The following is a 27,512-nucleotide window of genomic DNA, read 5'->3' on the forward strand; positions in this document are numbered from 1 at the left end:
AAAATTTAGAGAAGAGCTAACACCTATTCTACTCAAACTCTTCCAGAAAATTGCAGAGGACGGTTAACTGCCAAACTCATTCTATGAGGCCACCATCACCCTAATACCAAAACCAGACAGATGCCACAAAAAAAGAAAACTACGGACCAATATCACTGATGAACATAGAGGCAAAAATCCTCAACAAAATTCTAGCAAACAGAATCCAACAACATATTAAAAAGATGATACATCATGACCAAATGGGCTTTGGGGATGCAAAGAATTCTTCAATATTTGCAAGTCAAGTGATACACCATATTAACAAATTGAAAGATAAAGACCATATGATTATCTCAATAGATGCAAAGAAAGCCTTTGACAAAATTCAACATATTTATGATAAAAACCCTCCAGAAAGCAGGCATAGAAGGATACATACCTCAGCATAATAAAAACCATATATGATAAACATTGGGGTGCACGTGAGGGTGGGATGTTTTGAGAGAACAGCATCGAAACATGTATATTATCTATAGTGAAACAGATCACCAGCCCAGGTTGGATGCATGAGACAAGTGCTTGGGCCTGGTGCACTGGGAAGACTCAGAGGGATTGGGTAGAGAGGGAGGTGGGAAGGGGGATCAGGATGGGGAATACATGTAAATCCATGGCTGATTCATGTCAATGTATGACAAAACCCACTACAATGTTGTAAAGTAATTAGCCTCCAACTAATAAAAATAAATGAAAAAAAAAATATGATAAACCCACAGCAAACATTATCCTCAGTGGTGAAAAATTTAAAGCATTTTCCATAAAGTCAGGAACAAGACAAGGGTGCCCACTCTCACCACTACTATTCAACATTGTTTTGGAAAGTTTAGTCAGAGCAATCAAAGAAGAAAAAAGGAATCCAGATTGGAAAAGAAGAAGTAAAACTCTCACTGTTTGCAGATGATATGATCCTTTACATAGAAAACCCTAAAGACATCACCAGAGAATTACTAGAGCTAATCAATGAATATAGTAAAGTTTCAGGATATAAAACCAATACACAGAAATCCCTTGCATTCTTACACACTAACAATGAGAAAACAGAAAGAGTAATTAAGGAAACAATTCCATTCACCATTGCTATGAAACAAATAAAATACTTAGGAATAAATCTACCTAAAGAAACAAAAGACCTATGTATAGAAAACTATAAAACACTTATGACAGAAATCAAAGAAGACACACATAGATGGAGAAATATACCATGTTTATGGATCGGAAAAATCAATATAGTGAAAATGGGTATACTACTGAAAGCAATCTACCAATTCAGTGCAATCCCTATCAAGCTACCAACAGTATTTTTCACAGAACTAGAACAAATAATTTCACAGTTTCTATGGAAATACAAAAAAACCTCGAATAGCCAAAGCAGTCTTGAGAAAGAAGAATTGAACTGGAGGAATCAACCTGCCTGACTTCAGACTATACTACAAAGCTACAGTCATCAAGACAGTATGGTACTGGCACAAAGACAGAAATATAGATCAATGGAACAAAATAGAAAGCCCAGAGATAAATCCACGCACCTATGGACACCTTATCTTTGACAAAGGAGGCAAGAATATACAATGGAGAAAAGATAATCTCTTTAACAAGTGGTGCTGGGAAAACTGGTCAATCATCTGTAAGAGAATGAAACTAGAACACTTTCTAACACTACACAAAAATAAACTAAAAATGGATTAAAGATCTAAATGTAAGACCAGAAACTATAAAATTCCTAGAGGAAAACATAGGCAAAACACTCTGAGATGCTTTGATCTGTCAGTGAAATGTGAGAAAATTTTTCTTTAATGCTCTTAACTTCTCACTGTCCCTTCTGGGAGAATTGGGAAGCCAGACCTGGTGTTTTGGAATAAGTACTGAGAATGCTAATTTCTGTTAGGCCCTGAAATCAAAAAGACCTCATCCTTAGGAGCCTCTTGGGTATTCTGGACAGGCAGTGCCATTGTAGACCAGAGCTTTCAAGCTTTTTGGTCTCTTACATACACTTTTTATTAAAGACCTTTGGAATCTTCAGTATATTCTTTTCAATGTGGAATATATATCTATTCCACATTAGAAATCGAAGTATTTATTAATTCACTTAGAAATAATAAACTCATTACAAATAAATATAAGTAGCATTTTTAAAAATGAAAAATGCTATTGTTTCAAAAATGTTAGAAGAATAACATTATTTTTGAGAATCTTTTTAATGTCTAGTTTAATTGGAGACAGCTGGATTTTCCTATTTTTTTCTGTTTCAGTTGGTTCAGTGTATTGTTTGCTTGTATTATGTGGATTATCTAGCTTCATATAGAGAATTAGTTGGAAGAGGGAGGAGTGTTTCTGTAGCCTTTTCAGATAGTGGGTATTCTTTGGTACTACACAGAAATTACAAGGGGTGGTGTTAAGAAGGTTAGCTGCTGTGGAATCTGAAATGTTATCAGGGAGCTTTTCATACTTTGTTACATTAGAATCCATTGGTCTATCTCTGACTTTGACCAGATCTTTTACCCATGTCTGATTTTTTGACATTGTGTGATAGATAATTTGGAAAATACTGCTTCATTGAGTTGTTGCCACATTCTATTTGACAGTATAAAAAAATAATATCACCACAGTCATCAGAAAAATGGTTAAGTATTGGGAAACTGTCAAGCTCATGGTGGCAGATACAGTTTTGCCCAAATTCTCATTTTCTCTTGAAAGCTCAAGTTTTATCATTGGCAACAAACACTGTCAGTTGTTTGAAGTGACAGGCTTCCTCTGTTTCATTTTCTGGAGAACGCCTGCCAAGTATCAAAGTCTGAATAACCATCACTTGTATATCCTTCATTCTTTCAAGTAAACATGATGTTCCACAGAAAAATTTTGCAATTCAAACAAGTACTTTACTTACAGACAGCCGTTGTCTTCTGTTTTATAGGTACTTTTCATTTCATCACACAGAATGTTAAAAAGATACACTTGAGGATTGGGATTTCATTTTTTACTGTGTCGTCAAGGACATTCTTAAGTAAACCTGGCACTTCTTTTGCTGTGCAGTGAAGAAGTGTGTGGTGGTGAAAAATCTCAGGTGGTACCTTTGGCTCGACTCCTACTCAGGAAACTGCAGTTTGACCCACCATTGCTCTTGCACCATCAGTGGAAAGGCTGGCACAGTTAAAAAGTCAAATCACACCTTAGTTTTGTTATGGAAATAGTTTCACCTAGTGGAACCCCTGAAAGGGCCCACACTTTGAGGACCACTGCCTTCAAGCTCACCCAAGGTTTCTTTCTGAAGCTGCTGAAGGTCAGGGCTTCAGGAGAGCTATTCACTTAATTATGTTAGGATGTACTTAATCTCTCAGTCATGTCTGACTCTTTGTGACCCCATGGACTGTAGCCCACCAGACTTCTGTCCATGGGATACTCCAGGCAAGAACACTGGAGTGGCTTGCTATTCCCTTCTCCAGAAGATCTTCCCAATCCAGGGATTGAACCTGGGTCTCCTGCATTGCAGGCAGATTCTTTACCATCTGAGCCACCAGGGAAGCCCCTAATTATGTTAAGCCTTCAACTGTTTCCACTTTTCAGTAATTTGCAGATGGACCTCCTTTAGCTTTAGCTGCTATAAGCTGTTTTTTCCCCTGATGTTGGCTGACTACTTTTGCAGTAACTGTGTTCTATAAGAGCTGCCCCTGTCAACTTTTTTTTTTTTTTTTGGTGTTGACGATCTGGTGATGTCCCTGTCCCTGTCAACTTCTATTGGCCCTCCCTTCTCATTAGGTTGGAGTGTTGGCCTTTCTTTCTCAATAGGGCTCTACAGAAGTTCCATGCTCCAACTTTCTTTAGGGAGACAATTTGGAATTTATCTCTTAAGAGAAAATGTGTCTGATTCCTACACTCCTCATTCTGTTTGATTCCAGCCAAGTCACTTCTATCTTCTTACATAACTATTGGGCAACTAAAGTGATCTCATCAGAGATCTTGTGACTCTAGACTCTAAACTGTTTTTGATGTCCTGAGTTCCCCTGGTGACTGAGGGAAAGTCTCAGATGGAAGAGGAAAAGGAAACTGCAGATCCCAAGAGCCACACACTCCTGTAATATAGGAGAGTGATACAGTCAGTGTGTAATGAATAATTGCTTCTGTAGAAATAGATACCTTGTCCAAGTTGGTTTGGTTTGGCCTGGTCTCTGGCGACCTGGTGGTTTGAGACAACAGTCATAGATTTTCTAGTATAGGCTGCTCATTATTCACTCTCACTTAAGGAGGAAACTTGAGGTAAAACGCCCCATAAAGAGTGGAAAGCAGAATGAGATAGACAGCTTCTGAATGTTGTCTAAAGGTGGCAGGGCAGGATGTTGAGATTCCTGAGATTGGATGCTTTAGAAGAGAGGTTGGATCCAGGGAAGGCAGGCAGGGTGCTATTACAACAGACCTGCATTTAGTGAGGCAGGTGAGGGACTAGGAATTGGACAGAGCTAGCCATGCAAATAGAAAGAGATGTTTGAGGCCATTTTGTTTATCTTCAGAATGCTTTGCAGTTCTTTACTTTTCTTATCCCCTTGGGGTGGGGGCATTGGGGAACTGTTTTATTTTTAACAGCTTTGTGGAGGTATAACTGACCTAGAAAATATTCATTACCCTCGTCAATTATTTTTTAAACTTTATTCTAGGAACCCTTAACATCTCATGATGTTTTGTGGGGAGGAAACTTGGGCAGCGTTGCTGAGGAGGAGGCCAGACTAGGGCAAGTGATCTTCCAACTTCTAGTAACATAGCTGTGCATTTGTCTGTTACAGAGAGACATAAGATTTCCCTATCAAAACCATCAGGGGCTTATGAAGTATATTCATATGAAAAGAGAACAGTGGTAAAAGATAGCCTTTGCAAAACATTAAGTTAAAGGAATAAATACACAACAGATCTTCATGGGTGGGATGGGGCTTGAGTTGGGCCTGGAAAAGGTAAATGCTGGGCCACTTGCATCCAATGTTCCTGGCACTGAGGATTCATGTGGAGGGATGCGGAGCAGTGTGTGCAAGAGGTGAGGGGGACGGTTGTCTTTACCCAGCCCTGAGGTGGTGCGCAGTGGGGACCCATGGCTATGAGGGAAAGCAGGCTTGGCTACGGTACAGATGAGGACACAGTGGTGGGCTCTTGAGTGCTTCACCAGAAAGGGGTTCAGCATAGTGTTTCCAACCTGCCTTTTGTCTTCCACTTGAAGGTTAGGGATAAGTTTGGAAACAGGGCCTAGGTGTGTTTCATTTCTATTTAAGAGGAAGCGTGGAGTCAGACAAACTCAAGTTTTAATCTGGCCATTCCTTGTTGGTTGTTTAATTATGGAGAAGTTATTTAGTTTTAATGAGTCTCAGACTCATCATCAGCAAATGGAGCATAGCGTTTTTGTGAGGATTAAATGAGCACAGTACCTGGTGTTTGCTAGGTGCCCAAACTAGCATTCATCAGTGCTAGTTCAGTTCGGTTGCTCAGTTGTGTCTTTGTGACCCCATGGACTGCAGCATGCCATCACCAACTCCCGGAGCTTACTCAAACTTATGTCCATCAAGTCAGTGATGCCATCCAGTCATCTCATCCTCTGCCGTCCCCTTCTCCTCCCACCTTCAGTCTTTCCCAGCATCAGGGTCTTTTTCCAGTGAGTCAGTTCTTTGCATCAGGTGGCCAAAGAACTGGAGTTTCAGCTTCAGCATCAGTCCTTCCAATGGATATTCAGGACTGATTTCCTTTAGGATGGGCTGGTTGGATCTCCTTGCTGTCCAAGAGACTCTCAAGAGTCTTCTCTTGGAGAAGTGCTAGTGTATTTCCCCTTTATTTACTGTATTTTTTTTTTTCCAGTTTATCCAACCAACAGAATATTGAGCACTTAACTGTGGGTGAGACCTTGTACTGGGAACAATATGCTCTTTGGTCCTAGTCAGATGAGTAGTCCTTGTTAAAGTTCAGTGTCATAGAGACAGCAATGGCGGCTAGCCCAGAAATGAGGCATCCTATTTGAACTAGGGAGTCCAGAAAGGCTACCTGGAGAAGGTGACACAGCCTTTGAGCTGTGTATTTTTAAGTTTGGTAGACAAGAAGGAAGGGGCTCTAGGGCACCTAGGAGCCCACCACTGTGTCCTCATCTGTACCGTAGCCAAGCCTGCTTTCCCTCATAGCCATGGGCCCCCACTGCACACCACCTCAGGGCTGGGTGAAGACAACTCTCCCCCTCACCCCCCGCACACACACTAGGGAGTGACACCTGTAGAGACCTGAAGGTCTGAGATGGCAGGAGGCACACGAGAAGCCACACATCAGGTGACATTCAGGGGGCGGCAGCCTGAGATCTCGTTTCCTTATCCCTTTCCACCATCACTTTGGTGAACATGTTGTGCCGCATCCGTGGGGAGAGATATGGATTCCCAAAAGATGACTACATGAGTTGGAACGTGAACCTGTTGTGTGTACATGACACACACTCGGGTGTGTGGTCTTATAAAATCACTGGCAGGGTCTGACCCCTCCCTTTGTGCTTGTCTCCTGTGAGTGTGCAGAGTGTAGCTGTGCCGTGCACAGTATTTCCATAGTTTGGACTTGGTGGAGGTCCGTTTTCTGTTACCTTAAGTTTGCATTTACTGGCATCAAATCTGGTTGTAGCTGTGATGCTGTTTTTCACCCATTATCATTTTCAATAATGACAGTGGGTTTTTGGTACTCTTCTTGAGAAGGACTCCCACACAGGTCAGTCTTTTCAGGAAAAGAGGGTGACATCATGTGGTTTTTGCAGGCTTTTTGTTGGTGGAAAACAACAGCAGTTCCTATAGCTGTAGGCAGGAATGAGACTCTTCCTTGGCCATTGTTCTATTAAAATACAAAGTCCTCTCCCCATTGTCATTTGTGTCTTAAATAAAACTCGAGCAAGAAAATCCTCTACTACTTCCTTCCCTTTAGCCACTGTGAAAATACTTGATTAAGATGCCAGCATTTCATTCAGAATTATCCCAGGTGAATGACTTCTTATAGAAGAGTCTTGTGTTTCTCCCCTGGATGCTGTCATAAAAGCAGGCTCACCCTTCCCTGCAGGTGTAAAAAACTGCAGAATACTTTTGATTTAGAAATCAAATGACCATGCAAAACTGACTGTTTGGGACTCAGAACTACAGACTGGTTCAGAGGTTTTGCTTTAGAGGAAAGATTGAGGAAATGCAAGAGGCAGCCTCTCTCCCCAAGATGAGCCCAGACTGAAGCCTGGGATTTGGGATAAAGTTTCTCTCCTCTTCTTGCCTCTATATTCTACTCCTGGACCTCTTCTGTCCTAGTGTGGCTGCTGGAAATAAAATCACTTTAAGTAAAAAGAATGTTGATGTCTAATTCCATCTTGTTTCTTCTCTTTTCCACCAACACATTGGTTGGAATTTAAGCCTGTATAGTTGGCTAGACTCTTGAAGAGATGAAATTACTTTCTCAGCTACAGAACGCACCCCAGAGGTCAACAGGAGAAATCCCTGCTCTTGTCTGAACTTGTGTCACTTAGTCCATGGAAAGCAGACCACATCAGGGGCAGCTGGAGAATTGGTGAGGGAGCAGTACATGTAAAATCTGTTTCTCACTTGATCTTTGAGCATTCAGAATTGGTTAATGAGAGGAAGGTGTTGGCTGGCTTCTCTGCCACACTCTGGTTTGCCTTATTCCTAGGCACACGGGTGTCAGGTGATGGAAGGAAGCCACTCATGTAAACTTGTGGATGATGAGGCAGAAAAGTGTGAATTTTCTTTGGGGAAAGAGGAAAGAGCTCTCTGAGTGAGAGAATGGGAGCATGTGAACAGATTTCACCCTGTGGCAACTTAATGTCCCGGTCCTTGATGAAGCCAGCTCTGATGGCATGAGGGCAGCAGGAAGTCCACGGAGAACACCCTCAAAATCTAGTGTTCTTCTCCCAGGGCCCCAAATGATGGCTGAGACTGGTTGCCCAAGAAGTGCTAACGTAGGGCTATTCCTTGCTGGGGTACCACTGTAGTCTTGTGTCTGTCCTCCTGGGACTGGAACATTCCCAGCTGTCTCTCTCCCCTTCAGGCTGACGGACTTCAAGGATGCAGCTGCTACTGCTGGAGGCACCTGGCACCTCACCTGAGCCGGGCCATGAGGCCATGTGGCCATGATGTGGGCTCCTCATGGCCTCAGCAAGAACAGAGCACTACAATATCGGCCTCCGCCGGGGACAGAGCTTTAAGCAGAGTGGGCCCGCAGGCACAGCGCCTACCCTGTCACCTGAGAAACCCCCCGAGGGCAAAGTCTGGGCTCAGGCTCATCAGCAGGTGAAGCCAATCTGGCGGCTGGAGAAGAAACACGTGGGAACACTTTCAGCAGGGCTGGGCCCAGGCCTCTTGGGTGCACCCCCTCAGCCAGCGTACTTCTTTTGCCCCAGCACTCTATGTAGCTCCAGGACCACGGCTGTCATTGCAGGCCACAGCAACTGCTGTTACCTGCACTCCCTCCCAGACCTGTTCAGCAGCACCCTGCTGTACCGCCGCTCCAACTACAGGCATAAAGCATACCAGCAGCTGGAGTCTTTCTGCTTGCGTTCAGGCCCGTCAGAAAAAAGACCTTTCTCTCTCCCTCAAAAGAGGCTCCCTGTCAGACTCACTGCCAACAAGGCCACATCTTCCAAGGTCATCCCCATGGCCTCCTCATCCGCGGAACCATACTCCTCACTGGGAGCAGCCGGGGAAAGTCCTTCAGGGAGGAGCCTGGCCTCTGCCATCTCAGGGAAGACCCCGTCTCCACTCTCCTCCTCTTCCTCTTCCTACAAACCCATGCTGAACAACAACTCCTTCATGCGGCCAAATAGCACTAAAGTGCCTTTATCACAGGCCACAGAGGGCCTGAAGCCAGTATCCTCACCCAAGGTTCAGCTCATCTCCTGGCATCACTCAGGGGGCACCGGAGACTGTGCGTTCCAGCCTGTTGAGCACAAGGCGCCCAAGAGCAGTGGGCCTGCCCTAGACGACGCGCCTCCCCGCAGCACGCTGTCTACCCCCAGCTCCTTGGACGCCTCCACCACCAGTGTCGCCTCTTCCCTCTATAGCCGGAGTAACTTAGTCCCCAGGGCTGAGTCACATCCCTGCGGCCTGGACGGTGGCCCTGTTTCCCAGACTCTGACTAAGGAGGTTCGGCTCACTGAGGCTGTGAGGAAGCTGACTGCAAGAGGCCTTGAGCAGAAACCAAGGCAAGGCTACCATTTTGAACAGACTTATTTCATGAACCCCAGCTTGCAGTGGGATCTCCTCAACCAGAACAGGCGGTGGAAACCTCCTGTGGCCGGCCAGCAGGTCCCTCAGGAGGACACTGGAGCAGACAACAGGGTCCTCCCTGCAGTCTCGGACCTCGGGGGCTTGGACAGTGCAGTCTTCTGTAGCAAACGCATCAGCATTCACCTCCTTGCCTCACATAGCCACGGGCTCAGCTACAGCCCTGCCTGTGGATCTGCGATCGACTCCCCACGTCTTGGAGAAGACAAGACTCCAGTTCCACCTTCTCCACCTCAGCCCCTTGGTGTAGCCGAGGTGGCCACCCGCCTCTCTTCCATCCATCTGGGCAAACTTGGGAGAGAAGGGCCTAAGGAAGCCAGGGAGCTGAACTCACCTCCTAGGACTATAGGGTAAGTTGAAGAAAGTGTTTGGTTTATTTAAAGTAGTAGAATGTATACACACCTGGTGACACTGACCCTGTGTCTCTTAAGGTTGGGTTTTATTTGTTAAGTGCCCTGGAATGTTGGTTTTCACTTTAGGGCAGAGGTTGGCAAGCTATACCTTTCAGGCCAAATCCTGCCCTCTGCCTGCTTTTGTAAATAAGGCTATATTGAAATGCAGCCTTATTCATTTACTACTGTCTATGGCCGCTTTCTTGTTTTAATGATAGGGTTGCGTAGTTGGGACAGACTGAATGATCCACAAAACTGAAAATATTTACTGTCTGATCCCTTAGAGGAAGAGTTTGCTAAGCCTTGCTTTAGGTTATAACCAGGGAAAAATAAGAATTTCAAACATCATGTGTTGGGAACTGTGATTTCTCTACTTAATTCCAAACCAAATCAGGTTCTCAGTCATTCCTGGTATGACAGCTGTTTCAGAGTTAGGACACACACTTAATTGGCCTCTTGTGTCTTCTTATTTCTCTGGAACCGTGGTCCACCAAGGCCTTTTCTGAGTTCCTAGAGAGAGGTCCAGGGACCTTTGATGTCTGTTACCGCACGTTGACTGATGGTGTTTTATATTCAGAACTTTGTATTTATATGCTATGAGGGACTTCAAGGAAGGTGGAAGGTAGAGTACCTCTCTGTGGAGTCGGAGATGTGGGGTTGAGGAACTGTGGCCAGGCTGAAGCTCTGAAAGCAAGAGGAGTGGGTTGTAAGGCCCAGGCAAGGACCAGCAGACTGGTGACTAGGGAAGAGAGAACACTGGGAAGTGATGAAGGAAGGCGAATCCAGCATGACCTCTCTTACGGAGCTGGCTGGGCTGGGGGCACGATTCTTTCTTACAGTTCAGCTGCTGACCTCCAGCTAGACCCGGCTGAAACTGAAGATCTGGAAGAAGAGCTACTAGATAGCTTGGAAGACTGCTGCAGCCAGGATGAGAATGAAGAGGAGGAGGGTGAGTAGAGGACTCTCTCGCCTCCAAATGGGAATTGGTCACCACCACTCGGGAAGAGGGGCTATACCAGATCCTCAACTCACTTTGTCACCTGCATTTATCATTCGCCTTGGGGGTCTGAGGGCAGGAGTGGCTTTGGGGGGGCTTGTTCTCTAGTCCCCTGTCCCCAGAGTCTTGCCTTCTCCCTGCGGCTGTTGAGCTCAGGGGAGGCGGTGCAAGGCAGCAATGGGTGCTTGTGGCTCTTCGAGAAGGCTGAGCCAGGATGTCTGAGGAAGGGCTGCCTGGGCTTGGTGACTGAGTGGCAGCCTCTCCCACCTGGGCCTTCTCTGTTCTTCTCCCAGGAGACTCAGAGTGCTCCTCGTGCAGTGCTGTCTCCCCCAGCGAGTCTGTGGCAGTGATCTCTCGGTGAGTCCTGACTGTGTAGGTTGTTGGCAGACATTCATTTACCATCTCTTGAGGATTATAAAGGGATGAATCACCCAAGTTATTAATTAATGGCCCTGTTAACCCTAACTTACTTTGGCTGAATTTTTACAGTTTAGGACTTTAGTTTTCAAACAGGAATCAGTGGGAGGGAAAAGAAGCATATTTTATCAGCTGAGCTTAAAATCAGTACTGTGTTTCTTGTGCTGCAATTTAGTCTTTAGGCTCCAAGAAATTGTTCAAGTAAAAAGCAAATAATCTCAAGAAGTAGTTAGAAAATTAATAACTAATTTTATGAAGAGACAATGTTTGAGGTAGATTCTTAGTTATTTGCCACCTTGCAATTTAAATGTGTCCCAAAGTCAGAAACAATTCTGAGATAGATAATATCACTAATTGGAGCTTTTTTCCAGTGCTCTTTTGCTCCCTTTGGAAGTTGGTTTTATAAGACTAAAGTTGACCTTAGTAATAAATTGAATTTAAAATTCTCTAGCTATAATATGGAGTATTTTATTGACCGCCCTTCATGGAATGTGAGTGATACCCACCTCTACCTAGGAAACCAAGAAGTCCATCTCTTAATGTAGACCCTTCTTTTGTAGAACAGATAATTGTAGAATGGTGCATAACTGAGATGTGGAGTCAGGGGGAGGAAGGAACACAGGACTAAGAGGAAATTTCTGTAAATGAGGACATGTCTTTATGCTAAAGAGTTTTAGAACTTGCTTACAGATCATATAGACCACCTCTCTGGGTAGAAAGTTAACATTCTTCAGTATAATCTTCCTTGTTCCATTCATCACTTCCAACCTTGTCTCAATATGAAGCTCTTATCTTCATTAATTATTTTTAGATATTAAAAAGAACCCTCACAAAGTACCAACCATTAAAGTTTTTTTCTTTTAAAAAATAACTTCTACTGAAATTGTAAAAGAACAAAGTTCCTATTCTAATTTTAATTCTAACCTGGCTACACATGTCAAGGCTTGCCTAGCACGTGGAGCAGCCAAACTCTGGTTGCTTTCCTTTGTGTCGGCTCTGCTTTAGATGAAGCTAAGAGTAAGAGTTAGTCTCATCTAAGATTAGTATGGACGAGGCAGACTGCATCTCTGAATGTGATGGTGGCTGCAGCTGTACCAGTTTTAGAGTTCCAAACCAGCAAGGTAGAGAGAGTTGTTTAGAAAATGGAGAGACAGAATAGGGACTTTCTGTGAAGGTTGGTAGAAATCCTGTCATAGGTATCCTGAATCTGGTGCATAAATTCTGTTACTTTAAGCCTAACCCATTGCTCTTTCAGATAAGCAAATCTACTCCTGGCCGTATATATTAGATGTTGACCAAGGACTTCACTCACTGAAAGAGAAACACATTTAACGTTTAATTGACTTGGAGCCTCTTTTCCACACTTAAGGGTGATCTAGGTTTGTCTTCAGGCCTAGTTCAAGACAGCTGCACAGTCCTTTGTTTAACTTTTCTGATTTTTAAGATAAAATTCACAAAAGGTGTTTGTTAATTCTATGTTCATTAATTAATTTCTACAAAATGTAGTCTATATAAGTCTTAAAATATGAGGTCAAGCTAATGGAGGTTGAAGAATTCTAAACCACTTTGCATTTTGACTAAAATCAGGCATCTTTTTGGATTGCTAAAATCTTATTTTTTTCCAATTATGAAAGATTTGTTTATTTATTATAGAAAATTTTGCAGTCACAGAAAGATCATTGAAAATACTACCTGTTTCCTCTGTCCAGCAATAGTATATTACACTTCCTGTTAAGTATTCTTTCCCTAAGAATCATGTGAATTTAGAGATGGCATTGGTCAAGTTTGGCCTCTGTTTTTTCAGATATGAAAATTGAGGAACAGGAAATTAAGTAACTATTTGCAAGGTCAAGATTTTTAGCACTGCTAGACCAAAAGTCATGCCTTTTGAGGTTAAGTTCAGTACTCTTGAGAGGCAGCTAACAAAGATTTTCTTTTCTTTTTTAATTAAACTTTTGATTTTGAGACATTTATAGATTTTCATGTAGTTTTAAGAGATAATACAGAGATTCCCTGAATTCTTTACCCAGTTTCCCCCATGGTAACATCTTACACAACTATAATACAATATACTGTAACCAAGACATTAATGTTAGTGAAGATCTGTCATTGCAAGAATGCCTTCTGTTGCCGGGAGAGCCGCAACTCCTTCCCTCCTACTCTCATCTCCTTCTTAAGCCTTCATAACCAATAGTTTTGTTGTTCCAGGAATGTTATACAAATGGAATGATAGCCATATGTAGCCTTTTGAGATTGGCTTTTTTCACTCAGCATATTCTCAACAGATTCATCCAAGTTGTTACACGTATCCATAGTTCATTCCTTTATATTGCTGAGTAGTGGCCCATGAATGGCTGGACCACAGTTTGTTTAACCAGCCACCTGCTGAAGGATATTTTGTTTCCAGTTTTTGACTATACAGATAAAGCTGCTCATTGTGTACATATTTTTGAATGAACCTTAAGTCTTTATGTCTCTGAGATAAATTCTGGGTTCTATGGTAATTGCACATTTAATTTTTTAAGAAACTGCCAAAGCTATTTTCCAGAGTGGCTGTACCATTTTACATTCCTGTCTTGTTTTTGTTTTTAAATATGAACTCATTGTTTTTGATTTTCAACAATCTTAAATTCTAATATTCAGTAAATGGAAAGTCTTTAAAGTAAAAAATTTTGGAAATGAGGAATAGAGTTGAATTAACTGGATTTATTTAATTAATTGGAATTAATATTTAACTCAACCCAATAAAATTCATTAAAAATTTCTCAGGTTTGAAACACTGAGGTGTTTTATGTACAGTGCCTATTTCTGTTGTGCTGAAAAATAACAGGTAGAATATCTCTTTATAAACTGAAAATTAATCTTAAATAATAAATATTTGTGGATCACATCAGCCTGATCTAGAGGGTCATAACTATCCTCTCCATTTTCAGTGTTATCTGAAGAAATTGTCTGGGTCTGTCAGCTTGTATCCAGTATATAGTCTAGGTCTTCCTATTTTGAGACTGCTTGAGCTAGCCTTGACCAAGACATTATTGGAATAACAGTAGGGACCCCATGGCCCACTGCTCCAGATCCCCAGACCTGTCTTTCTACCACACTGTTATGTAAAAATCTGATGTCACGAATGTCTGATGTCTCTGTTTTCAAAACAGAGAAGAGCATTGCTGCTGCTGCTAAGTCGCTTCAGTTGTGTCCGACTCTGTGCGACCCCATAGATGGAGAAGAGCATTAATCATCCATTTATCTTCAGATAAATATAAAATGACTTAGAAGTAGCACTCCTTTTTTTTCCTTCTGTTGCTTTTTTCCCTTTTTCTTTTTAAAAACCTCTTTACCTCTTCTTAGTTCTTTCTGTCTTTTCTGCTTTTCCTCCTCTTTATTTATCCATATCATTCTTTTTCTCTCCTCATCTATTTCTCTTTGTCTTAGTGTAGCATATTTCTCTACTGACATCCACTTAAACTCCTTACTTGCTCTCAGAACCACTCTTTTCAGGGACCTCCCCAGCCTATGGCTTTTCACAGGAAATTTTAGTTGTATCAAAGAATGAAGTATTGGAAAACTTTGTCTTTAGGTGATATTTGTCTTGTGATTGTGTATAGGTTAGCCTTAACATGGATTAATATTTACAAAGCAATTATTGAGCACTTGTCTCTGTAGAATCGCAGTGTAAAAGCACCCTGAAAGAAACAGTGTGTAATAGTAACAACACTCAAGGTTGTGGCTTTGCCTTTCTCTACCACATGGCTGTTTTTCATCTTAGGAACTGCATGGAGTTTCTGACCAAACCCCCTTCCAATGAAAAAGTTGTTCGACCAGCCCTCATCTACAGTCTCTTTCCCAACGTGCCCCCTACCATCTATTTTGGCACTCCAGATGAGAGAGGTAAACCTGGCCGTGTGTCTACCTGGAATAGCCCCCAGGAGAAGGATGCTAGTGAAGCTGGCGGTAGGGTGGAAGGGGCTTTCCAGAATGGCCGTATTGGTGCTTGGTTACCCACCTGGTCCACCAGTCCGATGAGGGAATCTTTATCTTGTCCATCCTTTAGCTGACCCTCTTGGCCCCATAATCTCATGTTTCACTCTTGACCTCTAACCTTGTGTCTCTCCCCTTTTTATCCTCCTCTCCTCTCCGTGTTCCTCATTCCTGTTCAGTCCCCTTTCTTCCCCAAAGTGTGCTCCTTTGAAACTCTGACCTGGAATAATACTTACTGACTTGTCTACAGGGAATGTTGAGCAACAGTGCCACCTCTTAGCTCTACTCACCATGACTCTCCTGCTCTTCTCCACACCCTCCCCCTACCCTCTCCCCGTTTTGCCCAGTGGAGAAACTTCCCTGGGAGCAGAGGAAGCTGCTCCGGTGGAAGATGAGCACAGTGACTCCCAACATTGTCAAGCAGACCATTGGACGTTCCCACTTCAAGATCAGCAAGAGTGAGTCACTTGCCTTACTTCAAGCCTGTCCTCTGCCCCAGCAGATAGGCTCTGGGCAGGAGGGAACCCCTAGATTAGCTCCCGCTGTGTGAGGACCCTGTCCTGAAGTTCCAACTCCATAAGAGGACATAGGTCTGAAATCCCTCTGCCTGGAGCTTGTTCCTCAAAATTGGGAGACAGGGGGCCATTGTTCTAGTCCTGACCCCAGGGCCTCATGTAGGACAGCTCCATGGCAACTCTTAGAAAACTGGGGCTGGGACCTATGCCCAGGCTCTGGTGGTATTTCTGGGTCCTCTGAGCCACTCTCTGTCCCAGGGACTGAGCTGCTAGCAAGACTGACTTCCTGATGTACCTTCTATAGGAAATGATGACTGGCTGGGCTGCTGGGGTCACCACATGAAGTCTCCTAGTTTCCGATCCATTCAGGAGCATCAGAAGGTAAGGGCCTTTTCTGAGCTGCTCTTCCTCTGGACTTGGGCAGGAGAAGGTTGGTAGTAGAAGTAGGAAAGAGAAGGATGATCATAGAAAAGTCAGGAGGGCTCAGAGGGTGGAGAAAGTATGGGAGGTGGGTGCTGTGTAAGCCTCCAGTGGATCGTGCACACCTCGTAGGTCAGCTACAGTGTCTTGGACAGATAAAGCCTCTAAGACACTTTTTCTCTGGTGTATCTTGAGACACAGTGTCTGTTTTCAGCTTATCATGTTTTTCCTCTAACCACTGCACATTGCCTCTGTTCCTCCAAGCTGAATATGTGTAAAGAGGTCTCATTTGGACTGAATAGTCCCCTTACCCCAGGAAAGCCAGGTGCTTTTCTGTCTTTGTCCTAGAGGCATGGAAAAAGACTTAACAGGTTTTTCTTTACTTTTACAGTGAATGTTACGTCTGTCTTAGTTATTCTTTTACATCGTGAACTATTGACTCCTAAAGGGCACTACGTTGTGTTGTGTTGTGTTTGTGTTTTAATCATTTTTTTGGTGGATGCTCAGTGCGGGATACTTAAGAACCTTTCGACAGTGACAATCAGATGGAACAGGAGCTTAGAATGTTGGAATGGTGTAGTGAGTCTTGCTGTCTTCCTTATGGTCTCACATGGCTCTGTCTCTCCCTGCTCTCACCCTCTGTCGCTCTGCAGCTAAACCACTTCCCAGGTTCATTCCAGATTGGGCGCAAGGACCGACTGTGGCGGAACCTGTCCCGCATGCAGAGCCGCTTTGGCAAGAAGGAGTTCAGTTTCTTCCCCCAGTCCTTCATCCTGCCCCAGGATGCCAAGCTCCTGCGCAAAGCCTGGGAGAGCAGCAGCCGCCAGAAGTGGATTGTTAAACCAGTGAGTGGTTCTGGCGGGCGGCAGGCAGGGACTGAGAGTGGGAGCGCCAGAGTATCGGGCCAGGTAGACAACTCTCCTCTCCACTCGACCTCTAGCCAGCGTCCGCTCGAGGCATCGGCATCCAGGTCATTCATAAGTGGAGTCAGCTCCCCAAGAGGAGGCCCCTTCTGGTACAGAGGTGAGCCCGTCTCCAGCTGAGACCCCACTCCCTGCTTCCCATCTTCTCAGCCTCAGAGGGCCCCCTTTCACCACGTTCTTTTGTCCTTTGTCTTCCCAGCCAAAGACCTTCTTCAGCCAACTGCTTAAAGGTCTTTATCCTGGGAACTGTTAGCTGGCTTTTGCCATGGCTCAGTTACTTGCCAAGCCCTGTCTCTTCTGTCCTGTCTCTGAAGCTGGCCTTTCTCTGTGTAGGTATCTCCACAAACCCTACCTCATCAGTGGCAGCAAGTTCGATCTGCGGATCTATGTTTACGTCACCTCCTATGATCCTCTACGGATTTACCTCTTTTCAGATGGACTTGTCCGCTTTGCCAGTTGCAAGTATGTGGTGGTGGTAGGGGCTCGCCCTAACAGCTTTGGGGATTTGTTCTCCCTCCAGGGAGGGAAGCTGGTGGACTCCGAACAGGAAAGTAACCAATGTTTTGGTAGTTTTTGTTAGCAAAGGAGAAGGTGGTGTGCCTTGGGAAAACCTTGTCTTCCTTTCCTCCCGTGTGACTGACTCCTTTACTTGTACATCAGACACTTCTGACACCACCTATAACCAGATGGTGGGTTTTTTTCTGCCCACACAAAGCATTTCTATACAACACCAACTGGCTGTCCTACAGTTGAACTCAATTCTGACATATCTATCTGGGGATATCATCAGATCTCATGGGTCAAGGGCTGAGTCTCACCAGGCTGCCCCTCCCTCCACTCCTGTGATGCCAGTCACAAGTGCGGGTGGCTGCCTGTGCATCTCACTAGTGGGCTATAAACCAGAGGTTCCCATGACCCCCTCCTCGGGGCTGGGGGTATCAGTTTGGTTAGTTTTCTAGAGCAGCTCACAGAACTCAAGAAACACTTTGCTTATATTTATTGATTTATGAAAAAATGGATGTGATAAAGGATACAGAAGAACAGGGAGATGGAAGAGATGCACAGGGCAAGGTGTGTGAGGAGAGGCACCAAGCTTCCATGCCCTCTCTGGGCAGGCCACTCTCCCAGCATCTCCACAGGTTCACCCACCTGGAAGCTCTCATATTTGGGGAATTTTTACAGAGGCTTCAGCACTTAGGCTTGATTGATCATTAGCTCCATTTTCAGCCCTTCTTCCTTTTTTAAGATAATGGAAGTTGGGTGGGGGGAGCTGAAAATTCCAAGCATCTAATCATGTCTTGGCCTTTCCAGTGACTGGCCCTCATCCAGGAGCCATCAGGAACTCACCCAGTGTTGCCTCGTTAGAACAAAAGATGCTCCTATTACCCAGGAAATTATAAGGGTTTCAGCAGCTGTGTGTAAGGAACTGGGGTCAAAATGCCAAATTTGAGAACAAAGATGCTCCTTATCCTTGTACCACTTAGGAATCTACAAAGGTTTCAGGAGCTCTGTGTCCGGGAGTGGGGGCAGGGTCCAATATATACATATTTATTATTATAAATCACAGTATTACATGCAGAATGGGAAATAAGGGGGTTCTCTACTTCACTAAACAGGGAGGGTCTTTCTACAGAACTGAGGTAGGATAAAATCAGAGATGAGTTTAGCTGTAGTGTTCTAGAAACCTTACCAGCAGATGTGCTTCTCAGACTCTTCTGCATCTGCAAAGATCTGTCCACTTAACTGCTCAGGATCTGGAGAAATGTTTGGACCGTTATCCGTCTGCTGTATCTCCATCTCCCCTCTGCCTTTCCTCTCACCTGCAGGTATTCCTCTTCCATGAAGAGCCTTGGGAACAAATTCATGCACCTAACCAACTACAGTGTCAATAAAAAGAATGCCGAGTACCAGGCCAATGAAGATGAAACAGCCTGCCAGGGCCACAAATGGTACCCAGACAGTGTCCCCACCAAGAGGAGGCCTGGAGGAATACAGGGTTCTGGGGTCTGGGGAGGTTTCAGAGGAGTGGTGAATGGAGGAGTAATACAAGACCCAGAGATTATATAAATACTTGGCAATTCAGAATTGGTCTGTTTGTATCCAAACTCCTCTCTGTCCTTATTCAAAACATCAAAAGAAGACATATGAAGAAGATAACCTTTGGGCCTCTTACTCCTTTTTCTTTCTCTTTGCTGATCATTCATAGATTCTAACCCTAAATACTCCCTTCTTCTCCCCTGCCTCACAGGGCACTGAAGGCTTTATGGAGCTACCTGAGCCAGAAGGGAGTCAACAGTGATGCCATCTGGGAGAAGATAAAGGATGTCGTTGTCAAAACCATCATTTCGTGAGTCACACTGCCACCCTGGGTGTGGGGCCTGCCACCAAATCCCCTTTTTCTCATGGGCCTCCACACTGCTGTTCTCTAGACTGTAGGCCATGCTGTGTTTCTGTTTCTGAGGACAGGGTTTAGGAAGGAATAGAGAAGACTTAAATCCTGCTCTACTGAACTGCATCCCCAGAAGCTGGCTCCAGGTCACAGGCATCTCTAGAGCTTCTTTTCTTGGGTGGCTTCCTTTTTCCCATCTCTGAGCCACTCCATGGGCCTAGGCAGCTCTAGGCAGGGTCTTTGGGAGAAGTCGAACTGAATACTTTATCCTCCCTGGGACCAGGTCAGAACCCTATGTGACCAGCCTGCTGAAGATGTACGTGCGGCGGCCTTACAGCTGCCACGAGCTCTTTGGTTTCGATGTCATGCTGGATGAGAAACTCAAGCCCTGGGTTCTAGAAGTGAACATCTCCCCCAGGTAGGTGTTCTCAGGGCACACAATAGGAGTCTTTCCCTGTCCTCCTGATCCTATTTTTGCTCAAGTCCTGCTGACTCTGGGAAGACCTTTTCTTCCCTAAATACCTTCATAGTTAGTTTACCATTTACTCTTTGTTCTTGCCATCATCTCAAGGTTTTCTGATATTGAAGACAGGCTGTTAAAAGTTGCTCTTTTAAACTTGATACCTACTGAATGCTTTTCCTCTAGCAAACCAAAGTCACAGGCAGGAACCACCCTGAGCGAGGTTATTCACTATCTGTGGGGCTGGAAGACCCCCCACGATGGTCATGAGTTTGCATCTAAATGCGGCTGGTATTGACTTGGACATGTCAGTTTTAGTGTCTGGAAACAGTTCTAGTGTCTGCTTGTACCACTCTTTGCATGCTTTCCCCAAAGCCTTCACTCCAACTCTCCACTGGACATCAGCATCAAAGGCCAGATGATCCGTGACCTTCTGAACCTGGCAGGCTTTGTTCTGCCCAATGCAGATGATATCGCTTCCAGCTCCAGCAGCTCCAGCAGCTCCACCACCAGGTCAGCCTCCTTGCTTGTCTGGCTCTGGGAAGGGATGGTGTCTGGGTGTTCCCTCCTGCTTGGTCTCCCTTGCTACTCCATCTCCCACTGCAATATATCCACACTCCACTGCCATGTCAGTGTTCCTAAAGGCATGTTTGGTTAATTGCTCTCCTGCCAAGGAATCCCTACAGAGCCTAGGAACCAGCTTTAAATTCCTCAAGCGGACAGTCAAGGCCCTAGCTGGTTTTTCCCAGGCACCCCACTCTTTACTCCTCTTCCCAGCTCATGTGCTCTGACAAACTGGATCACTCTTAGAACATCAGGGTTGGAAGGATCCTTAAGGATTAGTTAGTCCAGTCTCCTCTCTGAATCGTGTGCTACCTCTCATTGTTCCCATATGGTGTCCTCTCCTCTGCTCGTGGGGTTCCTTCCTCCTGAAATTCCACTCAGCAAGACCTCCCTGTTTTGACCTCACCCATCCATCCAAGCCTAGCTGAAGGCAACCTCTTAGTGCAACCAGCTCAATGTGTGCTGTCTCCTCCACACCCTCAAAGTACTCAGAACCACACTTGAGGAAAGGGAGCTAATATTTGGTATCTCCTCTGTATACAGAAAAGCCTAAAATTTATCTCCAAAGTAGCCCATGAAGTTGGTATTAGTATCCTCAGTTTACAGATGAGGAAACTGAAAAATCACTGGGATTAAGTGACCCATCCAAAATCATTCATCTGCAGAGCTATAGAGCTGGGCTTTAAATCCTATGGGCTTCAAATCCTAATTTGTAGCAACAAGACTTGCTTTCCGCATTGTACCTTATAGTTTAGACTTGGCTCTATGCTGTAGTTGTTGTTTGATCCATGCCATCCTGTGAGCTCCTTGGAGGTCGTCTTTGTGTCTGTCAGTAGTAATTGTAGTAATGTGAAATGAGGGGCAGGGCGTCAGGGAGCTTGTCCAGGATCACACAGCCAGTAGGGCCAAGCTGGGGGTATTTAGTAAGTGTTCAATCAGTTAAACTACACTGAAGTATGCAGTGATTATTCCATGGTCTTTTTTTATTTTTCCATTTAAATACAACTTAAAGAGGATGCTTTGTACCCTTTTAGTTCTTTCATGGTGCTTGATCTTTGACTCTTGAGCTATTTGAGTGTAGTGCATTGCAGTCTCATCTACTCCAATAACAAACTTCTGTCCATCCTTTGTCTTCTCCTGAGGAGGGTGTCTTTCTGGGCTGAACCTTCTCTCTACATGTCCTCAGGATATGAAGCTGCTGACCTTACCCCTTGCCCCCTTCCCACCCCCTGCCTTAGCCTGCCCAGCTCTCCCAGGGACAGATGTCAAGTGGCCCCAGAGTACTTCACTGCACAGAAGATGAAGAAAGCCTATTACCTGACCCAGAAAATTCCTGATCAGGTAGGAGACTGCCTTTACCCCTGTGCCAGCAGAAAGTTTCCCTGGTCAAACCTGTGGGGCCCCAAGGCAAACAGCTCTTCATCCCTCTCAGGCAGGATTTCCTACATCCCCACATGCAGGGATTTGCTGGCGTGTGTGTCACTAGAGAGGACTTCCTGGGGGCTCAGATGGTAACGCATCAGCCTACAATGAGGGAGACCGGGTTCGTTCCCTGGGTCAGGAAGATCCCCTGGAGAAGGAAATGGCCATTCGAGGAGAGAGCTGATGGCCTTTAGTATGTGTTCAACAACCACTGTTCTTAGCAAAATACTGCACCAGTCCACCCTTCTTGTAGAGCTGTTGCCCCTTTGGGTTTCTTTCCCAGAGGGGCACTGAGCCCCTGGAAGGCTTAGCTTCCTCAGAGCAGATAAGGGAGCCAGATGGAAGGATGGCGGACGCACAGCTGCGGCCAGATCTCTGTTGCTGGGTTCTGATCTTGACTTCATCCAACAAATCATTTAACGTCTGTGTCCCCTGGCTCTCCTCATCCCTGCCAAGAATCTCTTCATCCTCTGAATAAGCTCAGTAGATTTGGGAATAGATGAGGTCCAAAGCTAGCCATCCCAGCCTGCCCTAGTGGTCCGTGGAAAGTCCTAGAGCCTTAGGACCCTGAAGCCATGCTCTCCACCTCCAGTTTCTTCATTCTCTGCCTCTGGCTTACGTGCTTTGCTGCCCCCTCTCCCCACTGGTCCTCGGGCCGTAGGACTTCTACGCATCTGTGCTGGATGTCCTGACACCAGATGATGTTCGGGTTCTAGTCGAGATGGAGGATGAGTTTTCTCGCCGTGGTCAATTCGAACGCATTTTTCCGTCTCGAATCTCTTCTCGCTATCTCCGCTTTTTTGAGCAGCCACGATATTTCAACATTCTCACCACCCAGTGGGAACAGAAGTACCATGGCAACAAGCTCAAAGGTGATGTGTCTTCCCTGCCAACAGGAGGCCATGTTAAATGAGAGATTAAATCCCAGTAGACCAAGAAACGGGCCTCCGTGGCAAGAAGAATAGGCCAGTTGATTCCACCTTCTTTTTTTTTTTAAGATGACTCTTTTATTAATTCATTATTTTGGCTACACTGGGTCTTCACTGCTGTGGATGGAGTTTCTGTAGTTTTGCGACAAACAGGCTCTAGGGCCTAGGCTCAGTAGTTGTGATGCATGGGTTTAGTTGTCCCACAGTTTGTGGGATCTTCCCAAACTGGGGTTCAAACATGTGTCCCCTGCATCAGCAGGCAGATTCTTAGTCACCGAACCACCAAGGAAGTCTGATTCTGATTCCATCCTCTTGAGTCCCACCCTTGTTAATCTTATCATAGGAGTAGATCTGCTTCGGAGTTGGTGCTACAAAGGGTTCCACACAGGAGCCATCTCTGATTCTGCTCCAGTGGTGAGTGATGCTGCCAGGATACAGGGGATGGCCTTGCCTCAGCCCCTCCCTCTCCCTCCCTAAGAGTGCAGCCTGGGTTGGGTGCGGGTCCAGACCCTCTCACTTCTTCCTAGGGTTCCTCAGGCCTCTGTGTCTCAGGACCCTTCCCTTTCAAGAGATACTTGCCTCCGGGATTCCCTGGATGCCTTTCTTTCAAGGATCAGAAGTGCTTTGTAGCCTCACCTTCTTGTCTGAGTCAGGAGAGGGCCAAGACTTACTCTCCCCAACATGGGCCCATTCCGTCAGGGTTGCCCTTTAGTCACTCCAAGGTAGAGCTGGGAAAGAGGCCTAAGACCCAGACACTCTCCCCTGATCTTGAGCTAGCCCTTTTGGCCTCATTGCTTCCTTTGCTTCCAGTGGACTCTCCCGGCCTCAGTTCTGACTGTCCCAAAGGCTGATGCGACACTCAATGCTTTCTCCACGCCAGAGACTATCAAGCTGAGGTGAGTGCTGCCTGGACAAGGGAAGGGTGTTGGGAGTGAATTCGGGGAGTTTCCTTCCTTCCTCTCTTCCCAGATTCTGATAAGATCAGTATTCTCCAGTTGAGGGTTGGTGGGACTGTCAGAATACTCTGTCACAGCCTCCTCTTCCAAGCGGCTCTTGGTATGCCCAATAAAGCTGAGCTGGAGCACAGACTCATCCCCAGAAGCAGCCACTTTCAGCCATACTGCAATGAATACTGTGAATGCCTGCTCTAGACTCCAAAGGGAGCAGTCTATGGGTTAAAGTCTCAGTTACACAGAGTCTCAGCCATTTCTTTCCTCCTGTTCCCTTCAGAAAACATGGCTCCACCGAGCAAAATATACCGCTGTGTGAAGATGGGACCATACCCAAGCTGAAGAAGACCCAAGCTGGCCTTTCCCCTCCTCCCAGGAAACTCAGTTCCTCAGAGGACAGTGAGGACACCAAGAAAGAGCCCAGCCTCTCCACCCAGTTGTTACCTGTGATCAAGTACTCTGGGCAGACTTCAAGAGTCTCCGCTTCTGCCAGCTCCCAGTCAGCTGGTGGCTCCCTCCTGGCTGCTGTGAGCCTGTGACAGGCTTCTCTCCACTTGCCTGCCCAGGTGCACCAGTGTCAGCTACCTCATGGGAACCGGCCGGCTGGCCAGCCTGAGCCCCCACCCCCTCCACTCTGCCCCTCCTCAGAGTATTTTTTGAAGTGGTTGAATTGTAGAAATGGGTATTTGGCGGGCTGGAGGGGTGGTTGGGAAGGGGAGAAGGTGAGACAGGTTCACTGGCTGGCACCTCATATCTCAGCAGAGAAGCCAACGATGGCTACTCAGCCTTATAAAGCAGGGTTTGGTTTCTACCTTCAGAGAGCCATGTGTGGTTTGTTTTGGTGCAGTGGTTTTGAGTTATCACTCAAGAGGAGAAAGCATATTGAACATATTTGGGCCTGAAGTCCCTTGCTCTCTATATAATTGAAGAGGTTCCTCTGAGGGTCCTTATTTCCTCAGGTCTCACCCTCTCCCCTTCCCAACCCCCATCCTGAGGAGTCACTTTCAGAAACCTTCAGACTTCCTCAGTACTTGGGCAAACAGACCATGACATGCAGAACCAGTTTCCTATCGTCCTTGTCTTGGGGGCATCACCACCTCCAGACAATTTTTCCTTTCATGTACTCACCCAGCCAGTAACCCTTGGTCTTCCTGCTCTGACCTCACATCACTACTTGTTCAGCCTTCTAGACTTCCCTCTCATGGATGTTACCTCTTCAGCTCTTAGCTTTCTGGGAGGCAAGAGCTTCTGTGAACTTTGTGAATTTCTCATGGCTGCAATCAAGGAGCCCAGATAATCCCAAGAGAAGGGTGGAAGGAGCTGAGGTTCCCCCTTCACTCTCTCTGGTGATCAGGGTCTGGCTCACAGGTCTCTGGGGCACGCACTCTGGTGGCCTGGCAGGCAGGTTTCAGAAACAGCCACCACTGTAGCCTGAGCTTCCAGTCAGGCTCCTGGCTAAACTCTTATATGCTGAATTGGATCTACCTCCTGCCCCAAGACTCAGCCAGCAGTGGGTGTTCAATAAATGTTGTTTGCGTGAACTGGAGATCTCACAGGATGCAAACACCTAAACCAGAAGCTCTCCTCCTGCTTGGGCTGAAGAGCCGCCCAGGGGGAAGCCAAGGTGGGAGAGTTTGGGCCAGAAAGTTTGTTTTCATTTGAACTATGCTCCTCCTTAACTTGACACCTCCTGGTTGCCTCTTGGCACCCTCCACAGCCCTACTGAAGCCTTACTTCTGTTTATTTTTCTCCCAGCAGGGCCCAACAAGAAGCCAGTTGGTCCCTTGATTCTGATACCTGGGTTTTCTGATACCTTTGGTGTATCAGGCAGGAAGCTCTGCTCACGGTCTGACCCCAGACCGTGAAGGCTTTCTCTGCCTTTGTTCTTGAGCTTTGGAAAGATAGCCTGCTGCATTCCCTGCTCTGGGAGTTCTGTGGTGAGTTGGAAGGGAACCCTGGAAAAAGCCCTGAGAGGCCTGCCTGGGTTCAAGGCCATACCGCTGATATGTGAAGGCCATGTTGACAGTTGTGAAGAAAGCTGGATAGCAGAGTCCTGGGGCGTTGCTGCTCGATGGCAGGCACTTCAGAGTCAGGGCCACAGGAGAGCTGCTTGACAGTCCTGTTAAATCTCTTCTGATAGCCTGGAAGCCACCTCCCTCTTGTCCTCCGTGGGTGCCGTGTCCTAGTGCAGATGTCAAAACAAACCTTGTGATGGGGACAGGAAGCAGCCTTCCTGTGACCACCCGCTCAAGCTGTTTCGCTGTGGCTGGTCCTCTGGTGCAGCGGCTTAGGTGTGGAGACCTGACTGATCTGTGCTACTCCCTGGAAACCAACTTCAATACCATGCCTCTGAGAATCCCCAGAGAGCACAGCCACTTCCACTCCCGTAACTGGAGAAGGGACCGGCCTTGCAGTATGATGAGAAGCAAGGGAGTGAGTGGTGGGGAAATTAAATAAGAGGTGGGGATGGACTGTTCTCAGTAGTTTAAAGGGCTTCTCTGGTGGCTCAGACGGTAAAGAATTCACCTGCAATGTGGGAGACCTGGGTTCGATCCCTGGGTTGGGAAGATGCCCTGGAGGAGGGCATGGCAACCCACTCCAGTATTCTTGCCTAGAGAATCCCCATGGACAGAGGAGCCTGGTGGGCTACAGTCCATGGGATTGCAAGGAGTTGGACATGACTGAGCACCTAAGCACAGCAACAGTTTAAAACATGTTTGTAATTTTTAAAGTTTTCATCACCTTTGAGTGTCTGGTAGATGTGAGTATGTTGCTGGATGGGAGAAAGGAATGAGGTTTATGTATCATACTTCCCTTTCAGCCTTGAGAGAAAATGAAATCTTGCTTATTAAGCATTCAGCATACATACTTAGCAGTGCATACCCACAGTTTAAGGTGTTTGGCTAAATAAGCAATTTGGGGGAAGTAATGAGATTTGGGGGAAAGTTTAAATTTGAGAATGTTGCTGTTCAGTCTCTTAGTCGTGTCCCACTCTTTACGACCCCTTGAATTATAGCACACCAGACTTCCTTGCCCTTCACTATCTCCCTGAGTTTGCTCAAACTCATGTCCACTGAGTCAGTGATGCCATCCAACTATCTTGTCCTCTTTCGCCCCCTTCTCTTGCCCTCAGTTTTTCCCAGCATCAGGGTCTTTTCCAGTTGGTCAGCTCTTTGCATCAGGTGGCCAAAGTATTGGAGCTTTAGCTTCAGCATCAGTTCTTCCAATGAATATTCAGGGTTAATTTCCTTTAGGACTGACTGGCTTGATCTCCTTCCTGTCCAAGGGACTCTCAAGAATCTTCTCCAGCACCACAGTTCAAAAGCATCAATTTTCTTGGCATTCAGCCTTTTTTATGGTCCAACTCTCACATCCATACATGCTAATATGTTCATCTTTACTACTGGACAAACCATGGTTTTGACTGTATGAACCTTTGTCAGCAAAGTGATATCTCTGCTGTCTAGGTTGGTCATAACTTTTCTTCCAAGGAGCAAGCGTCTTTTAATTTCGTGGCTGCAGTCACCATCTGCAGTGATTTTAGAGCCCAAGAAAATAAAGTCTGTCACTGTTTCTATTGTTTCCCCATCTACTTGCCATGAATTGATGGAACCAGATCCCATGATCTTTGTTTTTTGAATGTTGAATGTCAGTTTTTTCCTAACTTGATAATGTACCTAGTCCTTGTTTGGAGAAAGGGGAACAAGTGCTCTTGAGGTAAGAAATGCCATGTACATGGTATTTCTGAAGCACTGGAGCAAGAATTTGAGGGCAGGGGTAGCAGCAAGGAGGGTGGTCACTATTTGTTTACTTCTGATTTACTCAAGCTTGATCAGACACTA

General features: G+C 45.6%; 1 protein-coding gene across 2 annotated transcripts in view; it reads left to right on the forward strand.

Moving 5' to 3' along the window:
* TTLL4 (tubulin tyrosine ligase like 4) overlaps positions 1–24,481 on the forward strand; it is a 32,766-nt gene extending 8,285 nt beyond the window's left edge. For both annotated transcript variants that reach the window (XM_020904765.2, XM_020904764.2), the window contains exons 2-19: positions 8,080–9,664; positions 10,546–10,655; positions 10,997–11,060; positions 14,887–15,008; positions 15,446–15,556; positions 15,918–15,994; positions 16,687–16,878; positions 16,974–17,056; positions 17,290–17,418; positions 18,783–18,905; positions 19,205–19,303; positions 19,629–19,763; positions 20,181–20,318; positions 21,608–21,710; positions 22,453–22,663; positions 23,064–23,134; positions 23,531–23,616; positions 23,951–24,481. In XM_020904765.2, coding sequence (XP_020760424.2) covers positions 8,178–9,664; positions 10,546–10,655; positions 10,997–11,060; positions 14,887–15,008; positions 15,446–15,556; positions 15,918–15,994; positions 16,687–16,878; positions 16,974–17,056; positions 17,290–17,418; positions 18,783–18,905; positions 19,205–19,303; positions 19,629–19,763; positions 20,181–20,318; positions 21,608–21,710; positions 22,453–22,663; positions 23,064–23,134; positions 23,531–23,616; positions 23,951–24,209 — 3,600 coding nt within the window. In that variant the 5' untranslated portion in view covers positions 8,080–8,177 and the 3' untranslated portion in view covers positions 24,210–24,481. The remainder of the gene's footprint in view (positions 1–8,079; positions 9,665–10,545; positions 10,656–10,996; positions 11,061–14,886; positions 15,009–15,445; positions 15,557–15,917; positions 15,995–16,686; positions 16,879–16,973; positions 17,057–17,289; positions 17,419–18,782; positions 18,906–19,204; positions 19,304–19,628; positions 19,764–20,180; positions 20,319–21,607; positions 21,711–22,452; positions 22,664–23,063; positions 23,135–23,530; positions 23,617–23,950) is intronic.
* Positions 24,482–27,512: the final 3,031 nt, after the last annotated feature.

This window comes from Odocoileus virginianus, chromosome 30 (genome assembly GCF_023699985.2).
Source record: "Odocoileus virginianus isolate 20LAN1187 ecotype Illinois chromosome 30, Ovbor_1.2, whole genome shotgun sequence".
Lineage (NCBI taxonomy): Eukaryota > Metazoa > Chordata > Mammalia > Artiodactyla > Cervidae > Odocoileus > Odocoileus virginianus.